The sequence below is a fragment of the Ptychodera flava genome, chromosome 15 (genome assembly GCF_041260155.1).
Source record: "Ptychodera flava strain L36383 chromosome 15, AS_Pfla_20210202, whole genome shotgun sequence".
In the NCBI taxonomy this organism is placed as follows: Eukaryota; Metazoa; Hemichordata; class Enteropneusta; family Ptychoderidae; genus Ptychodera; species Ptychodera flava.
Genome location: NC_091942.1, coordinates 660,711 through 682,503, shown reverse-complemented (window position 1 = coordinate 682,503; position 21,793 = coordinate 660,711). Strand labels below are relative to the sequence as shown.

Genomic DNA, 21,793 nt, shown 5'->3' with positions numbered 1-21,793 from the left:
AAATTACGATTTGGATAAAGTAAAAATGCTTAATGACTTTCAATAATGTTAAATCATAGTATCTTCAATATGGATTCCAAGTTTCGTCAATTTTGATTGAGTAAATTTAGATATATACCCCTACTTAAGAAATTTCATTAAATATGCAAATCAGTAATTATCTTTCACGTCACCCTTTAATAACTTTCACAGCTGATATATCTTGATGTGATCAACATTTGTAGCAAATCTCATCAAATTGTGTGCAGTCGTTCTCAATATATATCCGTTTTTTTTCCTAAAATAATTAATTATGCAAATGAGCAAAAAGTAAGCAAGCCACATCCACCAAAAACTAATCAGTTCTTGCCATTTGCAAACTGAATCTATGTACCAGATTTTATTCTGATCTGATGAGCCGTTTTTGAGATATTGAGCACACAGACAGCATACAGACAGACAGACAGACAGACAGACACACAGATAGACAGACATCGCTGCGACATATGCTCACGTGTGTCAACACGTGAGCAAAAAATGGGAACAAAGTTGAAACATATTGTGATTATAATTCGCTACTTTTGCAAATTGCTTTTATTTGATATGAAGTTTGTTTACCGTTTTATTTGCGAACATTTTTGTAACAAGATAGCACTCTGCCAGGGACAGACATTAACGGTTGCAAGTGAAAGTCGCGTTCGGGCAACTGCAACTGAAACACCAGTACCCGTTGCCCGATGAGACAAGTGTCAAAAAATGACGTGGGACAACTTTTCCGCTGACTAGAAACCCAGAAATGTGCGGTACTGTATGCGGATGATCATTTTATATGACTGAAATTAGTATTTTTTTACGTCCGTGAAACCGCACAAGAAAAACCTGGCCGTATAAAGTAAGGAGAATTGCTAAAATAATAACTGCAGTGTATCATATACTAGGTTAACACATACAATGATGCCGCCATGAATTCTCCTAATGCTTAACACAGTGACCTTTAAATCCGATTGACGTGAATAAATTATGACGTAGAAGGAAGTCCGTGACCTTTAGTCACAACACATTGATAACAGTCTGATAGCGGGAACTTCCAAGTGTTTCAATAATTGCTACGCAATTCATACTATAGAGTTACACTCCGCAACCAATTATCCATCAAACATAAAATTAATTTTAGGCAAACTATCGCACCGTGCGCATAAGGTATAAATCTGAGTAGGCCTACATATGTCACGCCGCGCCGATCACTCTAAATCACGTACCCACATCATCTGAGACGTTCGAATTCATGATTATTAACCGATCATTTACCTTCAACTAGATGAATCTTGTCTGTATTTTCAATTTTCATTGACTTTTGACGAAATGACATCGGTTATTCATGCTCATATCCGATGTCTTTGAGTTCCATGCAGCCAGCCAAGCAGAAATTGAGTTGATCGACACACAGTTACGAGTGGAGTGAAACATAGCGGCCACCGCGTAGTATGCATTATTCTATGCAGACTACGCGGCGGCCGCTGTGTTTCACTCCACTCGTAACTGTGGATCAACATGGCCGCGACCTCGTGTCGACCCCAAGTGAAAATGTGCTCTGATTTTTTTTTCAGAACTTTCGACAAAACCATTGCTTCTAACATGTTACAAAAATGCGCTGTGCCATGTCTCCGCATTTCTAAATATCGTTGTTGAGAAAAGAACATGACACAGCAGGCCTGCTCAGCTGTTGATAGAGGTCATGGCAAAAGGTTGTTTAAATTAGCAGTGAGCATGGTGAGTGATTATGCATGGTTGCAACGTCAAAAGATCGCGATTTTTGCAATCGCGAATATTGCAAAAATAAATCGTTCGCGTATCATTCTTTTTATTGTTCGACACGATGCAAGTTTAAAATGAAAGGACACACCGTTTATGGGCGGGAATGAGGCGATGCGCTAGTGAAACGATACGGAAACGAAACGGAAACGATGTGGAAACGATACGAAACAACCGAGTGAGTGATGTTGGATTGGGGGTTGGGCGATGCGGAAACGATACGGAAACGATACGGAAACGATAATGAGGCTAAAAAAGCGAAGCTTTGAGCGATACTTTATCTGTACATTCATATAAATCACACAACACATGACTGAAAAATAAGATTTGATTACTTCCAGGTGCACAAAGGCTTGACCTCTTGGAAGTCTTGATTACGCCCCCTTCTTTGGACATTTCTTTAATTCTCAGAATTATTGGAACCTCAGCTAGCTTGCATCAGCCGATCATTTCCTGCATGTTGAATGTATCATTTGAAGTGTTCTTTTGCCTTCAACTTCTGTCAAGTTTACAACTGTTTTTATTCAAAATTGTGAGACTATAATATGCACCCAGAGTTTACAATTAATGACCAAAATTTCTTAAGCTTTGACACAATATCGCAGATAAAAGCTCAGTCACAATTATGAACTTTGTGAAATTGAATGTGACCATAGATATTTATTTTTATCAAAAAATTGGGTCTCAAAAAATGACATCACAAAATCTAGTCACAACTTTGTGTATCAAAGCTGTATTTTCAACAAATACTCATTATTCTACATACATCAGTGATTTTACCAAATTATAAATTCATTTATAATAACAATTCTTATGTAATGGTTGTCTTTCACTGAAGATCATCCCCCCCCCCCCAAAAAAAAAAAAAAAAAAATTGGGAGATGACTGATGGCCATATTGCTTGCATTAAAGCCCCAGTATTTGTAACTTTTAACCTTTTTTATGTTCGAAATTACATATTATTCTCTTACATCCATCGTGAAATGTTGTTCAGTAAAGAAATAAGCCAAATTTGTGCTCCTGTAGTGACATACAAACGCTAAATATTGCCCGATCGAGTTGGATTGCCGCGCGGGTTTGTTGACAACTTGTAGGCTGTGCACGTGATCGAGAACGCCGATACTGATGACATCATCGAGCCTGCAACATTCCTGGGGCCTTGCCATGCCACACCACACTGCCTGGGTGATCGCCCATGGTCGCCGGCTGAATGACCTGCGAATGGTTTTATTACCTCCCATTTGCCATACATATATGGCAATTGGGAGGTTATATGGTTGAAAAAAGTCTGTATGTGAGATGTCTGTCTGTATGTATGTATGTATGTATGTATGTATGTATGTATGGATGTCTGTCCGTCCAACGCAAAAACTCAAAAACCGCTGCACGTATTGAGCTGATTTTTGGTGTAGTGATGCCATATATGATGTAGATGTGCCGTTGTTAAAATGAACTTTTTAGGCCCATAGATATGCTAATGAGGTAGAAAAAAAGCGAAAATGGTCAAAAATCAATAACTCAGGAACTACTCATCTGATCATTGTCATATTTGGGTTTTAGGTACCTTGGGCCCAACTCATTTAAACATATAGATTTGATGTCAATATTTGATGCTTTCTATTTTTAATGATTTTTTTTTTCTTTTTTTGCCATTTTAGTAAAAAATCTTTTCCTCTTAAACCAATGGTTGGATCGCTTTAAAATTTGGCGTGCAGGTACCTTGTGAAAACTCAAAATAGAATTCATCAAAATTATGGCACAATTTGCATATTTGTATTTTTGGGCAATTTTTGCCATTTTTGGTTAAAAAAATCTTCTTTGAAACTGTGTATGCCATTACTTTCTAATTGGGTGTGCAGGTTCCTAGGAATGACCTGAAGATGACTCTGTGAACTCAAGCTGAAATTTGAAAATTTTGTGGTACTTTTTGTCATGCTATCAAATTTGGTACATAGGTGAAATGTAGTAGGTCATTCATTCAAAGTCAAGTACTGCCTGTGTGAATGAGCAGATTATGATTGTGCTGTTCCAGTCTGAGGTGCTATTTATAGGAATGATGCAATGTTAGATTGTAATTGATGTTTTAACTGAATTTGACTAACATTGTATGTACCTCTTGTACTGTATAAACCCTATCAATTCACCCAGAAAAAAATAATTAATACGATTTTAAATAATTGAATTAATGAGGATATCAACAAAGCCAAAATAATTTTAGTGTAGAATTATTAGAATGTTCAACTTTTTTGACAGTTCATGGTGAAATGCTTACCATCTTGGAGGATTAAAACATGTAAAGGCAACTTTCCTGAATCCTAACTTTGACATATTCTGAACTGTCATATATTGTGCTCTGTATGTTATCTAAAAGAAATTGCTCATAATAGTTTGTCATGATAGGTTGGTCAAATAAATAGAGATAGAGAAAGTTCCAATTTCCATTTATGGTTGACTTGGTAAGGATAAAATAAAATTACTTTTTGAGGAAAAAATAGAGTGATCAATTAAAAGAGTGGTCAAAGTAATAGGGTTTTTATGGTAAACTGGATTGTAAGATTCCTCATGTGCTATTTATAGCAATTATGCAATCTGTGTAAACCATGCAGTGAAAGTGTTACATGATTCCTTATAATGCTTTTGATGACCTTGAACTTCTTAAGTTGCAAACATTTGTCTCTTCTGTGTGCTTTCTCTGAGTACCTACAGGCTCAACTTATTCAACAGAACTTACTTGCAATGTTAATTTGAAAGTTATAATGTGCTTGGTTAATAGGATGAAATGCTGATAAAGATAACCAGCTGAAGATTCTTTATAACCAGACAGATATGCTTTTTTTTATGACGTAAATGTTGATAAGCGAGTTTTGTTTACTTTAATTAGAATGTAATTAATTCTCATTTATGTTATTATAAGCAGAAGTATCAAGTTGATCAAGCTAATATTGACAAGTTGGTCGGCTGTTGGAGGTTAAAAGCTGTAAAAATAAATGTATGCATGTCTATCTGTTTGTCTGTCTGTCTGTCTGTAGACCCGCGTTTTTTGGAGGGTCTATGGTCTGTCTGTATGTATGTATGTATGTACATGTATGTATGTATGTATGTATGTTAGTTATTATGTGCGGATGTATGTCTGTCAACATTAAAAACTCCTAAATCGCAGCACCTACCATCTTAGTATTTGGTGGACAGGTGCATTGAGGGGTGGAGATGTGAATTTGTTGAAATAAACATGTCAAAGTCAAAAATATGCAAATGAAGGGGAAAAAAGGAAAAATCCTGCAAATTGCTAAAACTTTAAAACCACGGGCCAGATTTGGTTGAAACTTGGTATACAGGCTCTTTATAGTGACTTAAGTTACATTTCTTCAAATTGTGGTGAAATTTTGAAAGTTGTATTTTTTATGCGATTTTTCCCCTGTTTTTTGTCAAAAAATCTTTTCTGAAAGCACTCATCCCATTGCCTTGAAAACTTGTATGTATGATCCTAGGGTTGACCTTTGTCAGATTTGTTCAAATTGTGGTGAAATTTTCATATTTGTAATTTTGGGGCAATTTTCCCATTTTTTGTCAAAAAATCATTTTCTCCCAAAGTATTTGTTGGATTGCTGTAAAACATGATAGTCTTGATCCTAGGGTTGTTTTCTGTCAGACGTTTAAAAGTCATTATGAGATGGAGCATTTCATATTGCTGGGGTATAAGATTAATTTGGACTTGCATGGAATTTTCTTAGTCAACCTGTAAGACTGCAATGTCATGTGTGTACTAGTAGTTAGTATCGCTGCAAAATGGGAGGACAGTGTCATTGACACTATTTTTTTGTTCTTCTCCGTTCAAATACGTACTGCTACTGTGTTTCAGAGGATACAGAACTTTGGCAGAGGAGGCTGACATTCTATTCTGGTACAGTGTGCGTTATATACGGATTATTCAAACTGCAGTCGGCAGTGCACCGATGCGCACCCTGCAGTTGGTCACTCAGAACTCCGGGTACCGATGTAAAATCAAGACGACACTATATACACTTGGCTCACTTCTGTAGGCAAATACCTATCAAAATTGAGTAACTTGAAGTAATAAATTTCAGCTGATTGTCGCTTTAGCGGCAAGGTGATTGCGAAATCGAAGCAACATAGTTTGGCAATGTATGGTAAGCAGTCGAATGCAGTGAACGCGATGGCCTTTGGCAGCAAGTAAGGGAACCGTCAGTATTTACGACCTGGGGGTCATTCAAAAATTGAAAGTTATAAGGGGGTGCTCAAAATGTTTTTTCTTTGTCTTACTCTGTCCTCAATGAAATAATGATTAGTTGATTATATATATATTTTACTCTGATACATATTAAATAAAAGAAAAATACTCTAACAGTACAAATAAATATCAACTAGATGAAGGAAGGCAAAAAACTACAAGTAGGTGCTACTACTAGCAATACTTATTATGAAAGAGAAGATAGTGACGATGAGAATGATATCGTTGTTCATGTACGCAATGGCACCAGCGACAGTAAAGATGAGGATCAACACTGGTGATGATGATGTCACACAGTAGTTTTCTGCAGTCGTTACCAGGGTTGGAAGGAGAGGCTGGGTCATGGAGAAATGTTCTAGACAGATATCACTATAAGTGCACAGGATCTAAGACAAAACTGAACTGTTGTGAATTCATCCTTTATATTATCATAGAAATGTATATTTTATTTGACTTGAGTTCAATAACCATTTGGACATTTAACCATACCATAATGACATGCTACCCATCCAAATTTAGCAATACTATATGGTCGGAGACTGCTTATTAGGTGAACTTTTATATCTACATATTGTTACATGGGCTCAGGTAAGCCAAACTTTCTGTTAGAGAGGGGATTACTCAAAGTCATCATGGTTGGCTGGGGTGTGACTCAAAATTTCGGAGTTTCTAATGTAATTCCTCCGACCCCCAGATCGTAAATAATGACGGCTCCCTAAACAGATGTGAACGCCTGAGTCAGATCGATCGGGACCAGTATACGCACTGCTGTAACTCAGCGAAAATTTAGAAAAAAACAATGGAGCTACTGCTAAGAAATTTACAGACTCTTGGCTCTTGATGCATCAGTTACTGAGCTTTTATACTGGTAAAAAGGCATTCTGAATACAGCGGTAAATTTCCTCCCAAACGAGAAAGGATAACACGTGGGCATTCTGCAATGGACGCTGTCAATTTTACCTTGCTGCAGGCCCCACACCAATCTCGGCCCGGCCGCCCGCTGCATTTGTACAGGCTACTACCTCCGATGTAGTACAGCCTTACAGGACTAGTAGCCGGCCAAACACACAAAAAACAACGTCGCAGTGTACAATCCGTAGGTCAGAACCGTTGATCATAAATTTTCAGAACCAGTGATGTTTAAAAGTTTTGTATTGATCACTTCATTTAGGTTTATGTGAATGACTTTCTCATCGAGCTGCGTCTATAATTGTCCCGGGCATTGTCCATGCAAATTTGGGGCCTGCCTTAGTTCCTCCGATCGTCTGTAGACTACAGCCAAACTCACAGTCCTGAGCAAATTGTACAGTTGTGAAAGTCAGATATATGTATCATGAACTTTATACAAAAATATATAAACAACAGAATCAAACCAAGAGGTTAGTTTGCTGTGGGCCGGGTGCGCAGGGGACGACTTTGCAGTGAGGCCGGGATCTCTCTTGTGTTCGAACTTCTAAGCTTACAATGCCTCGCTGGAGCTCCATCGCATCGCAGCTAGCCGATAATTGTACTACTGTAGTCCTTGTGAGGATTAGATATCCGTTATGTTCGATGTTATTTTGATATACTTTTAAATTAATAAGTAAGACTTTTGTACTGCATTCAAGATATAATTTTTCCTTTCTGAGCGTTTTCAATTACGCCGTACGGCAACGATATGCGAAGTTGATAGGCTGTGTTGCCTGCAGCGTAGCCTGGCCGTACACAAAACTTCGTTTGAGTAGATGGAGCAGAATCAGTCCTGTCATTTATTTTAAACGAAATTTTCATTATACTCCATAATGGAAGAAACGACTAGTTCAATGATTACAATGGTGAAGTGTTGAATTTTTATTCATATATGTTTTTCTCTCTCAATTCATTCAGCAAACTTGATCTCCGTACCATCGGTCACAACGTGCAGTGCCTTGCATGAAGCTTACAATCGACTGCCTCCGTCTTTAGTTTAGCTGTTCAAGACGTTTGTTTGCACGGCTCATTATAGTCGGAACAATCTGTAAACACTTACATATTTATATCTTTCCGGTATTTCACCCAACTTTTGCGCGTTTTTAGCTGAGTCTCCAGTTTCGATGGACCAGACCTTTTCGAAGAGCGTATGGTTTCTACGGACGCCACAGTAAAACTTGCGTAGATGTGGTTGAGCATGCGTGGTGGTGTGATTACGTTTCGTTTTGTGTCAACAAAGCTGACTTCTGGTCCGGACAAGAAGTCATTTTTCACTCCTTTTACTGTTAATCATGAGGCGGGCTAGGCATGCAAACCATCCTATTCAGTATTAATTATGGTCTACTTTCACATACTGAGGATGTCATTTTAATCAAAAATATGAAAAAAATTGTTAAAAGTTACAAATACTGGGGCTTTAAATTGAATGTGTCACCTTCATTGTTTTTGCTGCTGCAGCTTATTCCTCTTTTAAAAGCCAAGAACCTCCTGTGATATCATAAACCAATCTGTTGTAAAAGTAACAGATAATCTGCTACAGCAGACAGATGAAAATATCTTAATCCGTTTACTCTTTCATATTGCAGATACAAGTCAGGGGGAACAAACTCATCATTCCATGGCTGATATACAAGCCATGTTGGTTGAAAAACCCCCTCCAATCCCTCAAAAGTCACCAAGACTTGCTAGGAAAATGCCAGAATTACCAAAAAAACAGGGAAAAGGACTCCAACAAACAGATGAGGACTTTGTGCCTCGTAGTAGGAATGCCTATGAACAGGTTGAAATTGTAATTCCTGCTTCCAGCAAGCCTATCAGTAGTGGTGGGGATAAAAAATATGTTAATGCTGATGAAGGTAACATTAGCAATGCTGCATGCTCAGCCACACCGGTATTGAAGTTACCAGCTCATCCTCCTCCAAAACTTCATCTTAAGATACCACCACATTCCACACGGCAAAATGATCTGTTAAATCCTATGGACCTAAAGAACTTGCATCCGCACAGTGCTGATGCAGCACATGCAAACTTGCAGAAAGGCTTTCCAGTGGACACAAGAGATGCAAACGCGGAGAAACTGTCTGTCAAAGGAACAGGGTCAAATGATAATAGTGCTACAAAACTGGGGGAAACCAAAGTTGAGTCACATGAAATCAAGAAAACAATCACGAGGTGTCAGTCAGACAGTGCAGCTTTGGATATTAAGATTGCTACACCGCTTCCCCTGCGCAAGGAAGAAAACACCTCTGATGATGAATCTGATGAGGAAGATGATGATAATTATGAATACCTACAACCACCCCAACCAGCTGATGAAAAACCAAAAGATTCTTCAGACTTTGTTGATGAAATACCCTGCATGGATGATGGTATTTTGGAAGCGGACGTTAACCACTATGCAAATGTAGACCAAGAAGGCATTAGGAAAGATAGTATACCATTTTTACCCAGCCTGTATATAAACACACCAAATAACCCTACATATGTCAATCCCTCTTTACATCCCATTGGTGAGATCACAACGGAAGATAATGTTCCACCTCCACCCTTGAAGCGGGATTATGCGCTGTAAGTTTAACGTATTTGCTATATGCTGTGTACACCTGATTGGTGATCCTTGTGTTCTATGCTGTAACTTTGATCAGTGAAATGTCAGTGTTGCAGAAACTGTAGCATACTAATAATGATCTATGTATTCTGTTGCATTACACAGTGCTTGTACACAAAGTGCCTCTTTACAATGTGGATTCCTTTTAAATTTTAGACTTGTTGCATTTTGTTTGACATCAGCACACAGTGAAAGTGTAGCTGTGGACATCGTGACTTCTGTGTTTACTTGGGCAATGTTACCTCCATGCAGTGAATGGGATCTGAAAAAATACTCAAACAGTTTAACATTGAAAATTAGCCACAGTAAATTATTGTATTATGTTTGTCTCTCTTATCCCGTTCACTCTCATATTGAATTCTTTAACCTTTTTGTTGTCACATTGGTAAAAATGTGACTCAAAGAAATTCCGAACTTGACTCAGAGTTCATAAGTGTTGTCAGGGGTACACTGTTCTTCAATAAGTCATTCATGCAAAATTTGCAAATACAGTGGGACAGAGACTGAACTTTGATTATTTTTGTGTGTTTGTCATTCACAGGGAAGTACCACCACGTCCATTCAAACCATCAGAAAGTGTAAGTATCTGCAGTATTTTGCATTCTTTCACTTTGTCTATACAGTATCACACTGTTTGCACTCTGTCTATACAGTATCACACTGTTTACACTCTGTCTATACAGTATCACACTGTTTGCACTCTGTCTATACAGTATCACACTGTTTGCACTCTGTCTATACAGTATCACAGTTTGCACTCTGTCTATACAGTATCACACTGTTTGCACTCTGTCTATACAGTATCACACTGTTTGCTCTCTGTCTATACAGTATCACAGTTTGCACTCTTTCTATACAGTATCACAGTTTGCACTCTGTCTATACAGTATCACACTGTTTGCACTTTGTCTATACAGTATCACACTGTTTGCACTCTGTCTATACAGTATCACAGTTTGCACTCTGTATACAGTATCACACTGTTTGCACTCTGTCTATACAGTATCACAGTTTGCACTCTGTGTACAGTATCACACTGTTTGCTCTCTGTCTATACAGTATCACAGTTTGCACTCTGTCTATACAGTATCACAGTTTGCACTCTGTATACAGTATCACACTGTTTGCACTCTGTCTATACAGTATCACAGTTTGCACTCTGTATACAGTATCACACTGTTGCACTCTGTCTATACAGTATCACACTGTTTGCTCTCTGTCTATACAGTATCACAGTTTGCACTCTGTTATACAGTATCACAGTTTGCACTCTGTATACAGTATCACACTGTTTGCACTCTGTCTATACAGTATCACAGTTTGCACTCTGTATACAGTATCACACTTTGCACTCTGTCTATACAGTATCACAGTTTGCACTCTGTATACAGTATCACAGTTTGCACTCTGTGTATACAGTATCACACTGTTTACACTCTGTCTATACAGTATCACAGTTTTCACTCTGTATACAGTATCACAGTTTGCACTCTGTCTATACAGTATCACACTGTTTACATTCTGTCTATACAGTATCACAGTTTGCACTCTGTCTATACAGTATCACAGTTTGCACTCTGTCTATACAGTATCACACTGTTTGCACTTTGTCTATACAGTATCACACTGTTTGCACTCTGTCTATACAGTATCACAGTTTGCACTCTGTATACAGTATCACACTGTTTGCACTCTGTCTATACAGTATCACAGTTTGCACTCTGTGTACAGTATCACACTGTTTGCTCTCTGTCTATACAGTATCACAGTTTGCACTCTGTCTATACAGATCACAGTTTGCACTCTGTATACAGTATCACACTGTTTGCACTCTGTCTATACAGTATCACAGTTTGCACTCTGTATACAGTATCACACTGTTTGCACTCTGTCTAACAGTATCACACTGTTTGCTCTCTGTCTATACAGTATCACAGTTTGCACTCTGTCTATACAGTATCACAGTTTGCACTCTGTATACAGTATCACACTGTTTGCACTCTGTCTATACAGTATCACAGTTTGCACTCTGTATACAGTATCACAGTTTGCACTCTGTCTATACAGTATCACAGTTTGCACTCTGTATACAGTATCACAGTTTGCACTCTGTGTATACAGTATCACACTGTTTACACTCTGTCTATACAGTATCACAGTTTTCACTCTGTATACAGTATCACAGTTTGCACTCTGTGTATACAGTATCACATGTTTACATTCTGTCTACACTCTGTATACAGTATCACACTGTTTGCACTCTGTCTATACAGTATCACAGTTTGCACTCTGTGTACAGTATCACACTGTTTGCTCTCTGTCTATACAGTATCACAGTTTGCACTCTGTCTATACAGTATCACAGTTTGCACTCTGTATACAGTATCACACAGTTTGCACTCTGTCTATACAGTATCACAGTTTGCACTCTGTGTACAGTATCACACTGTTTGCACTCTGTCTATACAGTATCACACTGTTTGCTCTCTGTCTATACAGTATCACAGTTTGCACTCTGTCTATACAGTATCACAGTTTGCACTCTGTATACAGTATCACACTGTTTGCACTCTGTCTATACAGTATCACAGTTTGCACTCTGTATACAGTATCACACTTTGCACTCTGTCTATACAGTATCACAGTTTGCACTCTGTATACAGTATCACAGTTTGCACTCTGTGTATCCGTATCACACTGTTTACACTCTGTCTATACAGTATCACAGTTTTCACTCTGTATACAGTATCACAGTTTGCACTCTGTGTATACAGTATCACACTGTTTACACTCTGTCTATACAGTATCACAGTTTGCACTCTGTCTATACAGTATCACAGTTTGCACTCTGTCTATACAGTATCACAGTTTGCTCTCTGTATACACTATCACACTGTTTGCACTCTGTCTATACAGTATCACAGTTTGCACTCTGTCTATACAGTATCACAGTTTGCACTCTGTCTATACAGTATCACAGTTTGCACTCTGTATACAGTATCACACTGTTTGCACTCTGTCTATACAGTATCACAGTTTTCACTCTGTGTACAGTATCACACTGTTTGCACTCTGTCTATACAGTATCACACTGTTTGCACTCTGTCTATACAGTATCACAGTTTGCACTCTGTATACAGTATCACACAGTTTGCACTCTGTCTATACAGTATCACAGTTTGCACTCTGTGTACAGTATCACACTGTTTGCACTCTGTCTATACAGTATCACACTGTTTGCACTCTGTCTATACAGTATCACAGTTTGCACTCTGTCTATACAGTATCACAGTTTGCACTCTGTATACAGTATCACAGTTTGCACTCTGTCTATACAGAATCACAGTGCACTCTGTCTTTACAGTATCACAGTTTGCACTCTGTCTATACAGTATCACACTGTTTGCACTCTGTCTATACAGTATCACACTGTTTGCACTCTGTCTATACAGTATCACACTGTTTACACTCTTTCTATACAGTATCACAGTTTGCACTCTGGCTTTATAGTATCACACTGTTTACATTCTGTCTATACAGTATCACAGTTTGCACTCTGTCTATACAGTATCACAGTTTGCACTCTGTCTATACAGTATCACAGTTTGCTCTGTATACACTATCACACTGTTTGCACTCTGTCTATACAGTATCACAGTTTGCACTCTGTCTATACAGTATCACAGTTTGCACTCTGTCTATACAGTATCACAGTTTGCACTCTGTATACAGTATCACACTGTTTGCAATCTGTCTATACAGTATCACAGTTTTCACTCTGTATACAGTATCACACTGTTTGCACTCTGTCTATACAGTATCACACTGTTTGCATTCTGTCTATAGTACATATCACAGTTTGCACTCTGTATACAGTATCACACAGTTTGCACTGTCTATACAGTATCACAGTTTGCACTCTGTGTACAGTATCACACTGTTTGCACTCTGTCTTTACAGTATCACACTGTTTGCACTCTGTCTATACAGTATCACAGTTTGCACTCTGTTCTATACAGTATCACAGTTACACTCTGTATACAGTATCACAGTTTGCACTCTGTCTATACAGTATCACAGTTTGCACTCTGTCTATACAGTATCACAGTTTGCACTCTGTCTATACAGTATCACACTGTTTGCACTCTGTCTATACAGTATCACACTGTTTGCACTCTGTCTATACAGTATCACACTGTTTACACTCTTTCTATACAGTATCACAGTTTGCACTCTGGCTTTATAGTATCACACTGTTTACACTCTGTCTATACAGTATCACACTGTTTGCACTCTTTCTATACAGTATCACACTGTTTGCACTCTGTCTATACAGTATCACAGTTTGCACTCTGTATACAGTATCACACTGTTTGCACTCTGTCTATACAGTATCACAGTTTGCACTCTGTATACAGTATCACACTGTTTGCACTCTGTCTATACAGTATCACACTGTTTGCACTCTGTCTATACAGTATCACAGTTTGCACTCTGTCTATACAATATCACAGTTTGCACTCTGTATACAGTATCACACTGTTTGCACTCTGTCTATACAGTATCACAGTTTGCACTCTGTATACAGTATCACACTGTTTGCACTCTGTCTATACAGTATCACACTGTTTGCACTCTGTCTATACAGTATCACAGTACGCACTCTGTATACAGTATCACAGTTTGCACTCTGTCTATACAGTATCACAGTTTGCACTCTGTGTACAGTATCACACTGTTTGCACTCTGTCTATACAGTATCACACTGTTTGCACTCTGTCTATACAGTATCACAGTTTGCACTCTGTATACAGTATCACAGTTTGCACTCTGTCTATACAGTATCACACTGTTTGCACTCTGTCTATACAGTATCACACTGTTTGCACTCTGTCTATACAGTATCACAGTTTGCACTCTGTATACAGTATCACACTGTTTGCACTCTGTCTATACAGTATCACAGTTTGCACTCTGTATACAGTATCACAGTTTGCACTCTGTCTATACAGTATCACACTGTTTGCACTCTGTCTATACAGTATCACAGTTTGCACTCTGTCTATACAGTATCACAGTTTGCACTCTGTGTACAGTATCACACTGTTTGCACTCTGTCTATACAGTATCACAGTTTGCACTCTGTCTATACAGTATCACAGTTTGCACTCTGTCTATACAGTATCACAGTTTGCACTCTGTATACAGTATCACACTGTTTGCACTCTGTCTATACAGTATCACAGTTTGCACTCTGTATACAGTATCACACTGTTTGCACTCTGTGTATACAGTATCACACTGTTTACACTCTGTCTATACAGTATCACAGTTTGCACTCTGTCTATACAGTATCACAGTTTGCACTCTGTCTATACAGTATCACAGTTTGCTCTCTGTATACAGTATCACACTGTTTGCACTCTGTCTATACAGTATCACAGTTTGCACTCTGTCTATACAGTATCACAGTTTGCACTCTGTATACAGTATCACACTGTTTGCACTCTGTCTATACAGTATCACAGTTTGCACTCTGTCTATACAGTATCACAGTTTGCACTCTGTATACAGTATCACACTGTTTGCACTCTGTATACAGTATCTCAGTTTGCACTCTGTGTACAGTATCACACTGTTTGCACTCTGTCTATACAGTATCACACTGTTTGCACTCTGTCTATACAGTATCACAGTTTGCACTCTGTCTATACAGTATCACAGTTTGCACTCTGTCTATACAGTATCACACTGTTTGCACTCTGTCTATACAGTATCACAGTTTGCACTCTGTATACAGTATCACAGTTTGCACTCTGTCTATACAGTATCACAGTTTGCACTCTGTCTATACAGTATCACAGTTTGCACTCTGTCTATACAGTATCACAGTTTGCACTCTGTCTATACAGTATCACAGTTTGCACTCTGTATACAGTATCACACTGTTTACACTCTTTCTATACAGTATCACAGTTTGCACTCTGTCTATATAGTATCACACTGTTTACACTCTGTCTATACAGTATCACACTGTTTGCACTCTTTCTGTAGAGTATCACACTGTTTGCACTCTGTCTAGCAGTATCACAGTTTGCACTCTGTGTACAGTATCACACTGTTTGCACTCTGTCTATACAGTATCACAGTTTGCACTCTGTATACAGTATCACACTGTTTGCACTCTGTCTATACAGTATCACAGTTTGCACTCTGTCTATACAGTATCACAGTTTGCACTCTGTCTATACAGTATCACAGTTTGCACTCTGTATACAGTATCACACTGTTTGCACTCTGTATACAGTATCTCAGTTTGCACTCTGTGTACAGTATCACACTGTTTGCACTCTGTCTATACAGTATCACACTGTTTGCACTCTGTCTATACAGTATCACAGTTTGCACTCTGTCTATACAGTATCACAGTTTGCACTCTGTCTATACAGTATCACACTGTTTGCACTCTGTCTATACAGTATCACAGTTTGCACTCTGTATACAGTATCACAGTTTGCACTCTGTCTATACAGAATCACAGTGCACTCTGTCTTTACAGTATCACAGTTTGCACTCTGTCTATACAGTATCACACTGTTTGCACTCTGTCTATACAGTATCACACTGTTTGCACTCTGTCTATACAGTATCACACTGTTTACACTCTTTCTATACAGTATCACAGTTTGCACTCTGTCTATATAGTATCACACTGTTTACACTCTGTCTATACAGTATCACACTGTTTGCACTCTTTCTGTAGAGTATCACACTGTTTGCACTCTGTCTATGCAGTATCACAGTTTGCACTCTGTGTACAGTATCACACTGTTTGCACTCTGTCTATACAGTATCACAGTTTGCACTCTGTATACAGTATCACACTGTTTGCACTCTGTCTATACAGTATCACAGTTTGCACTCTGTCTATACAGTATCACAGTTTGCACTCTGTCTATACAGTATCACACTGTTTGCACTCTGTCTATACAGTATCACAGTTTGCACTCTGTGTACAGTATCACACTGTTTGCACTCTGTCTATACAGTATCACAGTTTGCACTCTGTATACAGTATCACACTGTTTGCACTCTGTCTATACAGTATCACACTGTTTGCACTCTGTCTATACAGTATCACAGTTTGCACTCTGTATACAGTATCACACTGTTTGCACTCTGTCTATACAGTATCACAGTTTGCACTCTGTGTACAGTATCACACTATTTGCACTCTGTGTATACAGTATCACACAGTTTGCACTCTGTCTATACAGTATCACAGTTTGCACTCTGTATACAGTATCACACTGTTTGCACTCTGTCTATACAGTATCACACTGTTTGCACTCTGTCTATACAGTATCACAGTTTGCACTCTGTATACAGTATCACACTGTTTGCACTCTGTCTATACAGTATCACAGTTTGCACTCTGTGTACAGTATCACACTGTTTGCACTCTGTCTATACAGTATCACACTGTTTGCACTCTGTCTATACAGTATCACAGTTGCACTCTGTATACAGTATCACACAGTTGCTCTCTGTCTATACAGTATCACAGTTTGCACTCTGTCTATACAGTATCACAGTTTGCACTCTGTATACAGTATCACACTGTTTGCACTCTGTCTATACAGTATCACAGTTTGCACTCTGTCTATACAGTATCACAGTTTGCACTCTGTATACAGTATCACACTGTTTGCACTCTGTGTACAGTATCACACTGTTTGCACTCTGTCTATACAGTATCACACTGTTTGCACTCTGTCTATCAGTATCACAGTTTGCACTCTGTATACAGTATCACACTGTTTGCACTCTGTCTATACAGTATCACAGTTTGCACTCTGTGTACAGTATCACACTGTTTGCACTCTGTCTATACAGTATCACAGTTTGCACTCTGTCTATACAGTATCACAGTTTGCACTCTGTATACAGTATCACACTGTTTGCACTCTGTATACAGTATCACACTGTTTGCACTCTGTCTATACAGTATCACACTGTTTGCACTCTGTCTATACAGTATCACAGTTTGCACTCTGTGTACAGTATCACACTGTTTGCACTCTGTGTATACAGATCACACTGTTTACACTCTGTCTATACAGTATCACAGTTTGCACTCTGTCTATACAGTATCACAGTTTGCACTCTGTCTATACAGTATCACACTGTTTACACTCTGTCTATACAGTATCACACTGTTTACACTCTGTCTATACAGTATCACAGTTTGCACTCTGTGTACAGTATCACACTGTTTACACTCTGTCTATACAGTATCACACTGTTTGCACGTTGTCTATATAGTTTCACAGTGTTTGCACTCCATATAAGGTAGTATCACAGTGTTTCAACTCGATGTAGTATCACAGTGTTTGCCCTCTGTAGTATCACAGTGTTTGAACTCTATGTAGTATCACAGTATTTGAACTCTATGTAGTATCACAGTATTTGAACTTTATGTACCGGTAGTATCACAGTGATTGCACTCTGTATAGTATCACAGTGTTTGCATTCTAGTATCACAGTGTTTGCACTCTTTAGTATCACTGTGTTTTCTCTCTGCAGTATCACAGTGTTTGCACTCTGTATAGTGTCACTGTGTTTGCACTTTGTAGTATCACAGTGTTTGAACTCTGTAGTATCACAGTGTTTGAACTCTGTATAGTATCACGGTGTTTGCACTTTAGTATCATAGTGTTTGCACTCTGTAGTATCATTGTGTTTGCCCTCTGTAGTATCACAGTGTTTGAACTCTATGTGGTATCACAGTATTTGAACTCTATGTAGTATTACAGTGTTTGCACTTGGTAATATCACTGTATTGGAACCCTGGTATAACAGTGTTTGAACTCTGTAGTATCACAGTGTTTGCACTCTGCGGTATCAAAGTGTTTGTAATACAGTCAATGAGGAACGCTGCTCCTAAAAGTTAAGACAAATTTGATATGACAAAAGTGGTGTGCATCTGTGCATCTTATTAGTCCCCACGGACACCGTCCAGGGGGACTTATAGGTTTGGTCATGTCCATGCGTGCGTGTGTGTGTGCGTGCATGCGTGCGTGCGTGCGTCCGTCCGTTCACGCAGATATCTCAAAGACGCCTGGAGCGATTTCATTCAAACCTGGTACAGGGATTATCACCTATGCCATACATATGCATGTCAATTTGTTTTACGATCCGATTCAATATGGCCGTCTGGCAGCCATTTTGTTTCCTGTATTTGATGTCGGTGCGTATGTTCATGCAAATTTCTCAGTGATGCTAGGATCGATTCCATTCAAACTTGGTACATAGATTACTCTATATGTTATACATGTGAACATTGATTTTTGTTTTGATCTGGTCTAAAATGGCTGTGTGGTGGCCATTTTGTTTCCTATATTTTACGACTGTGCGTTCGTTCACGTAAATTTCTCACCGATGCTGGGAGCGATTGCATTGAAAGTTGGTACCTATATTAATCCCTATCATATATATATGCACGCCGATTTTTGTAATGATTCGATCGTAAATGGCTGTGTGACGGTCGTTTTCTTTCCTGTATTTGATATCCATCCACAGGGTCCCCAGGTATGATCCACAGGCGTTCCAGGATGGAATTAATATTAATGCTGTGTCCATGCATAGGGGCTAATGAATGCAGATATCTGAGATATTCCTGAGCCAATTCTTTTTAAACTTGGTACAAGGATACTACACAATGGCATACATATGCAGGTCTATTTATATTGGTTTGGCATGCATAATTAGGTCTAATTTGCAGAATTTGAGATTAGAGGGCTGTTTCTGGTACAACTGTACCAAATTTGATGAAACTTTGTGCAGATGGTTTTAGTCCCCACGGACACCATTCGGGGGGACTTATAGGTTTGGTCATGTCCATGCGTAGGTCCGTCCGTCCATCTGTCCGTTCACGCAGATATCTCAGAGATGCCTGGAGCGATTTCATTCAAACTTGGTACAAGGATTACTTCATATGTCATGCAGATGCATGTCAATTTGTTTTGTGATACAATCCAATATGGCTGCCGTGTGGCCATTTTATTACGATTTTTTCAGGTATAGAGCCATTACTCGGGCATGTTTCAACCGATTTTATTCAAAGTTGGTACAAGAACATTGACCAATGACATAGATATGCACACCAATTTGTTTTGTGATACAATCCAATATGGCTGCCTTACGGCCATTTTGTTTCGATTTTTTTCATGTACGGAGCCATAACTCAGGCATATCTCAACCGATTTTATTCAAACTTGGTACAAGGACATTGACCTATGTCATACATGCGCACGTCAATTTGTTTTGTGATATGATTCAATATGGCCGCTAGGCGGCCATTTTATTACGATTTTTTCATGTACAGAGCTATTACTCAGACATGTTCTGACAGATTTTATTCAAAGTTGGTACAAGGACATTGACCAATATCATAGCTATGCACATCAATTTGTTTTGTGATGCGATCCAATATGGCCTGCATGTGGCCATTTTATTACGATTTTTTCATGTCCTGAACTACAGCTCAGACATATATCAAGCGAATATATTCAAAAGTATTTTTATCACAGACCTAATGAAGAGGACTCTATCCTCTCTGAGGAACTGTAATCAAAGTACCCATTAACAAGTGGGGACTGTGTCATCAACGATGACTTGTTAATCATGAAGTTGCCTGAATATCAATGTCCATGGTACATTTCACCCTCTTAAACTGATTACACAATTGGCCCAATTACGATTCCAAAGGACTGATGTAATGCAAGGACAAAAATCAACCTGTGTGTTTGAAATATTGCATGCAGAACAGTCCCTCCACAAAACGGTCAAGAAACGCCACCAGTTTCTTTTGTTATGGTCCGGGTTTCGATTTGGCTTTCTGTTGATTTTACTGATGGGGATAATCCCGGATTATCACGCGTGCGGCGGGAGGTGTTAACAGTTACGTGCATAAAATTATCGTAAGCAGAAACTTAATTCTCCCAGAATGCATTCTGATTATTGTCTGCGCATGAGTCTAAAGGCCAAAGTTTGTTTACATCTGCCTGCCGTGGAGTCATGCAGCGTGAACTATGTACAAGTCGGAGACGATTTCGTCAATTTGACGACTCCCATGTTGATTGGGACTTCATTTTGGAAGATAAAAATCCTGCGTCGACACGTACTGCTGCGAAACCCAAGCCTTGCGTGGTCTTCCAATGTCCACAGTGTAGCAACCGATACAATCAGTTTGTATATAAATACCCATCGATGGATTGACCACGGTCTCTCGTGGGTAACATACGAAACCCATACACGACATGATTTGTATCTCACTTGATCCTCAATCAGGAAAATCCATGGCAGAGAGTTTGGCACCCAGGCTTGGGGAGGTCATGTCACCAAAATGTCGCGACACTTGTAGGGTTTCTAGATTCTCTAAATTTGGCGGTCTGAGAATTCGAAAGATCGACAAAATCAAAACATTGGGTTCGGCAGTAACTTGTGTCTTTAAGAAAGAACAGATTCCGTCATGAACCTGATTGCCTACTTTTGAGAAGACTGAACGATCGGTAGGGCCGCACTTGACACCTCTGAACGATCGATAAAGGAGAAAAAAAGGGTCGGAAAAAACGTTGCACTATTACCATAACGCCAACTCTCAATGGGTCGACGCACGGTCGACGGGAGCACCTTGCAAAAACAAGGTCATCGTAAGAGTTCCTTGATTTCGTGCATTGAATTTTGTTGAAAACGATCAAAAATTTCAAATCGAACTCTCAAAGTTTGGAACTGAGGAATTATCATGTTAAATCGATATCAAAAGGGAGTTAAGGAAGACATTTTAGGATTTTCCCATGTAATGCAGATACGACTCGTCGATCCCAAGCGACGCCATTTTGTTTTCAGTTGAAAATATAAACGCGGCAAAAAAGACTAGTTTTCTTGTCGAATTAGGTTTCAAAATAACAACACAACACGATTCCCTATTTTTTCGAAGTCTTTGCCTTGTTAGGAGGTGCATGACTTACTTTTTTGATGAAAGGTGAAAAAACAATAGGGGGAGTAAAATTCACAGTGTTTCCGAAATGCATGGCGTCGGTCAAGATCACCTCATGGCTGAACTCAGCCATAAAATATCATCCAAGATTTCTCGATAGTGACCTAGATCTTTAAGAAACTGTTTTACTCATCTT

General features: G+C 38.8%; 1 protein-coding gene across 1 annotated transcript in view; it reads left to right on the top strand.

Moving 5' to 3' along the window:
• The window catches only part of LOC139150884 (uncharacterized), a 124,804-nt gene that overhangs the window by 94,895 nt on the left and 8,116 nt on the right, over positions 1-21,793 (top strand). Inside the window, exons 7-8 of the mRNA XM_070723320.1 lie at positions 8,575-9,556; positions 10,138-10,174. Of these exons, the coding sequence (XP_070579421.1) occupies positions 8,575-9,556; positions 10,138-10,174 (1,019 nt within the window). The remainder of the gene's footprint in view (positions 1-8,574; positions 9,557-10,137; positions 10,175-21,793) is intronic.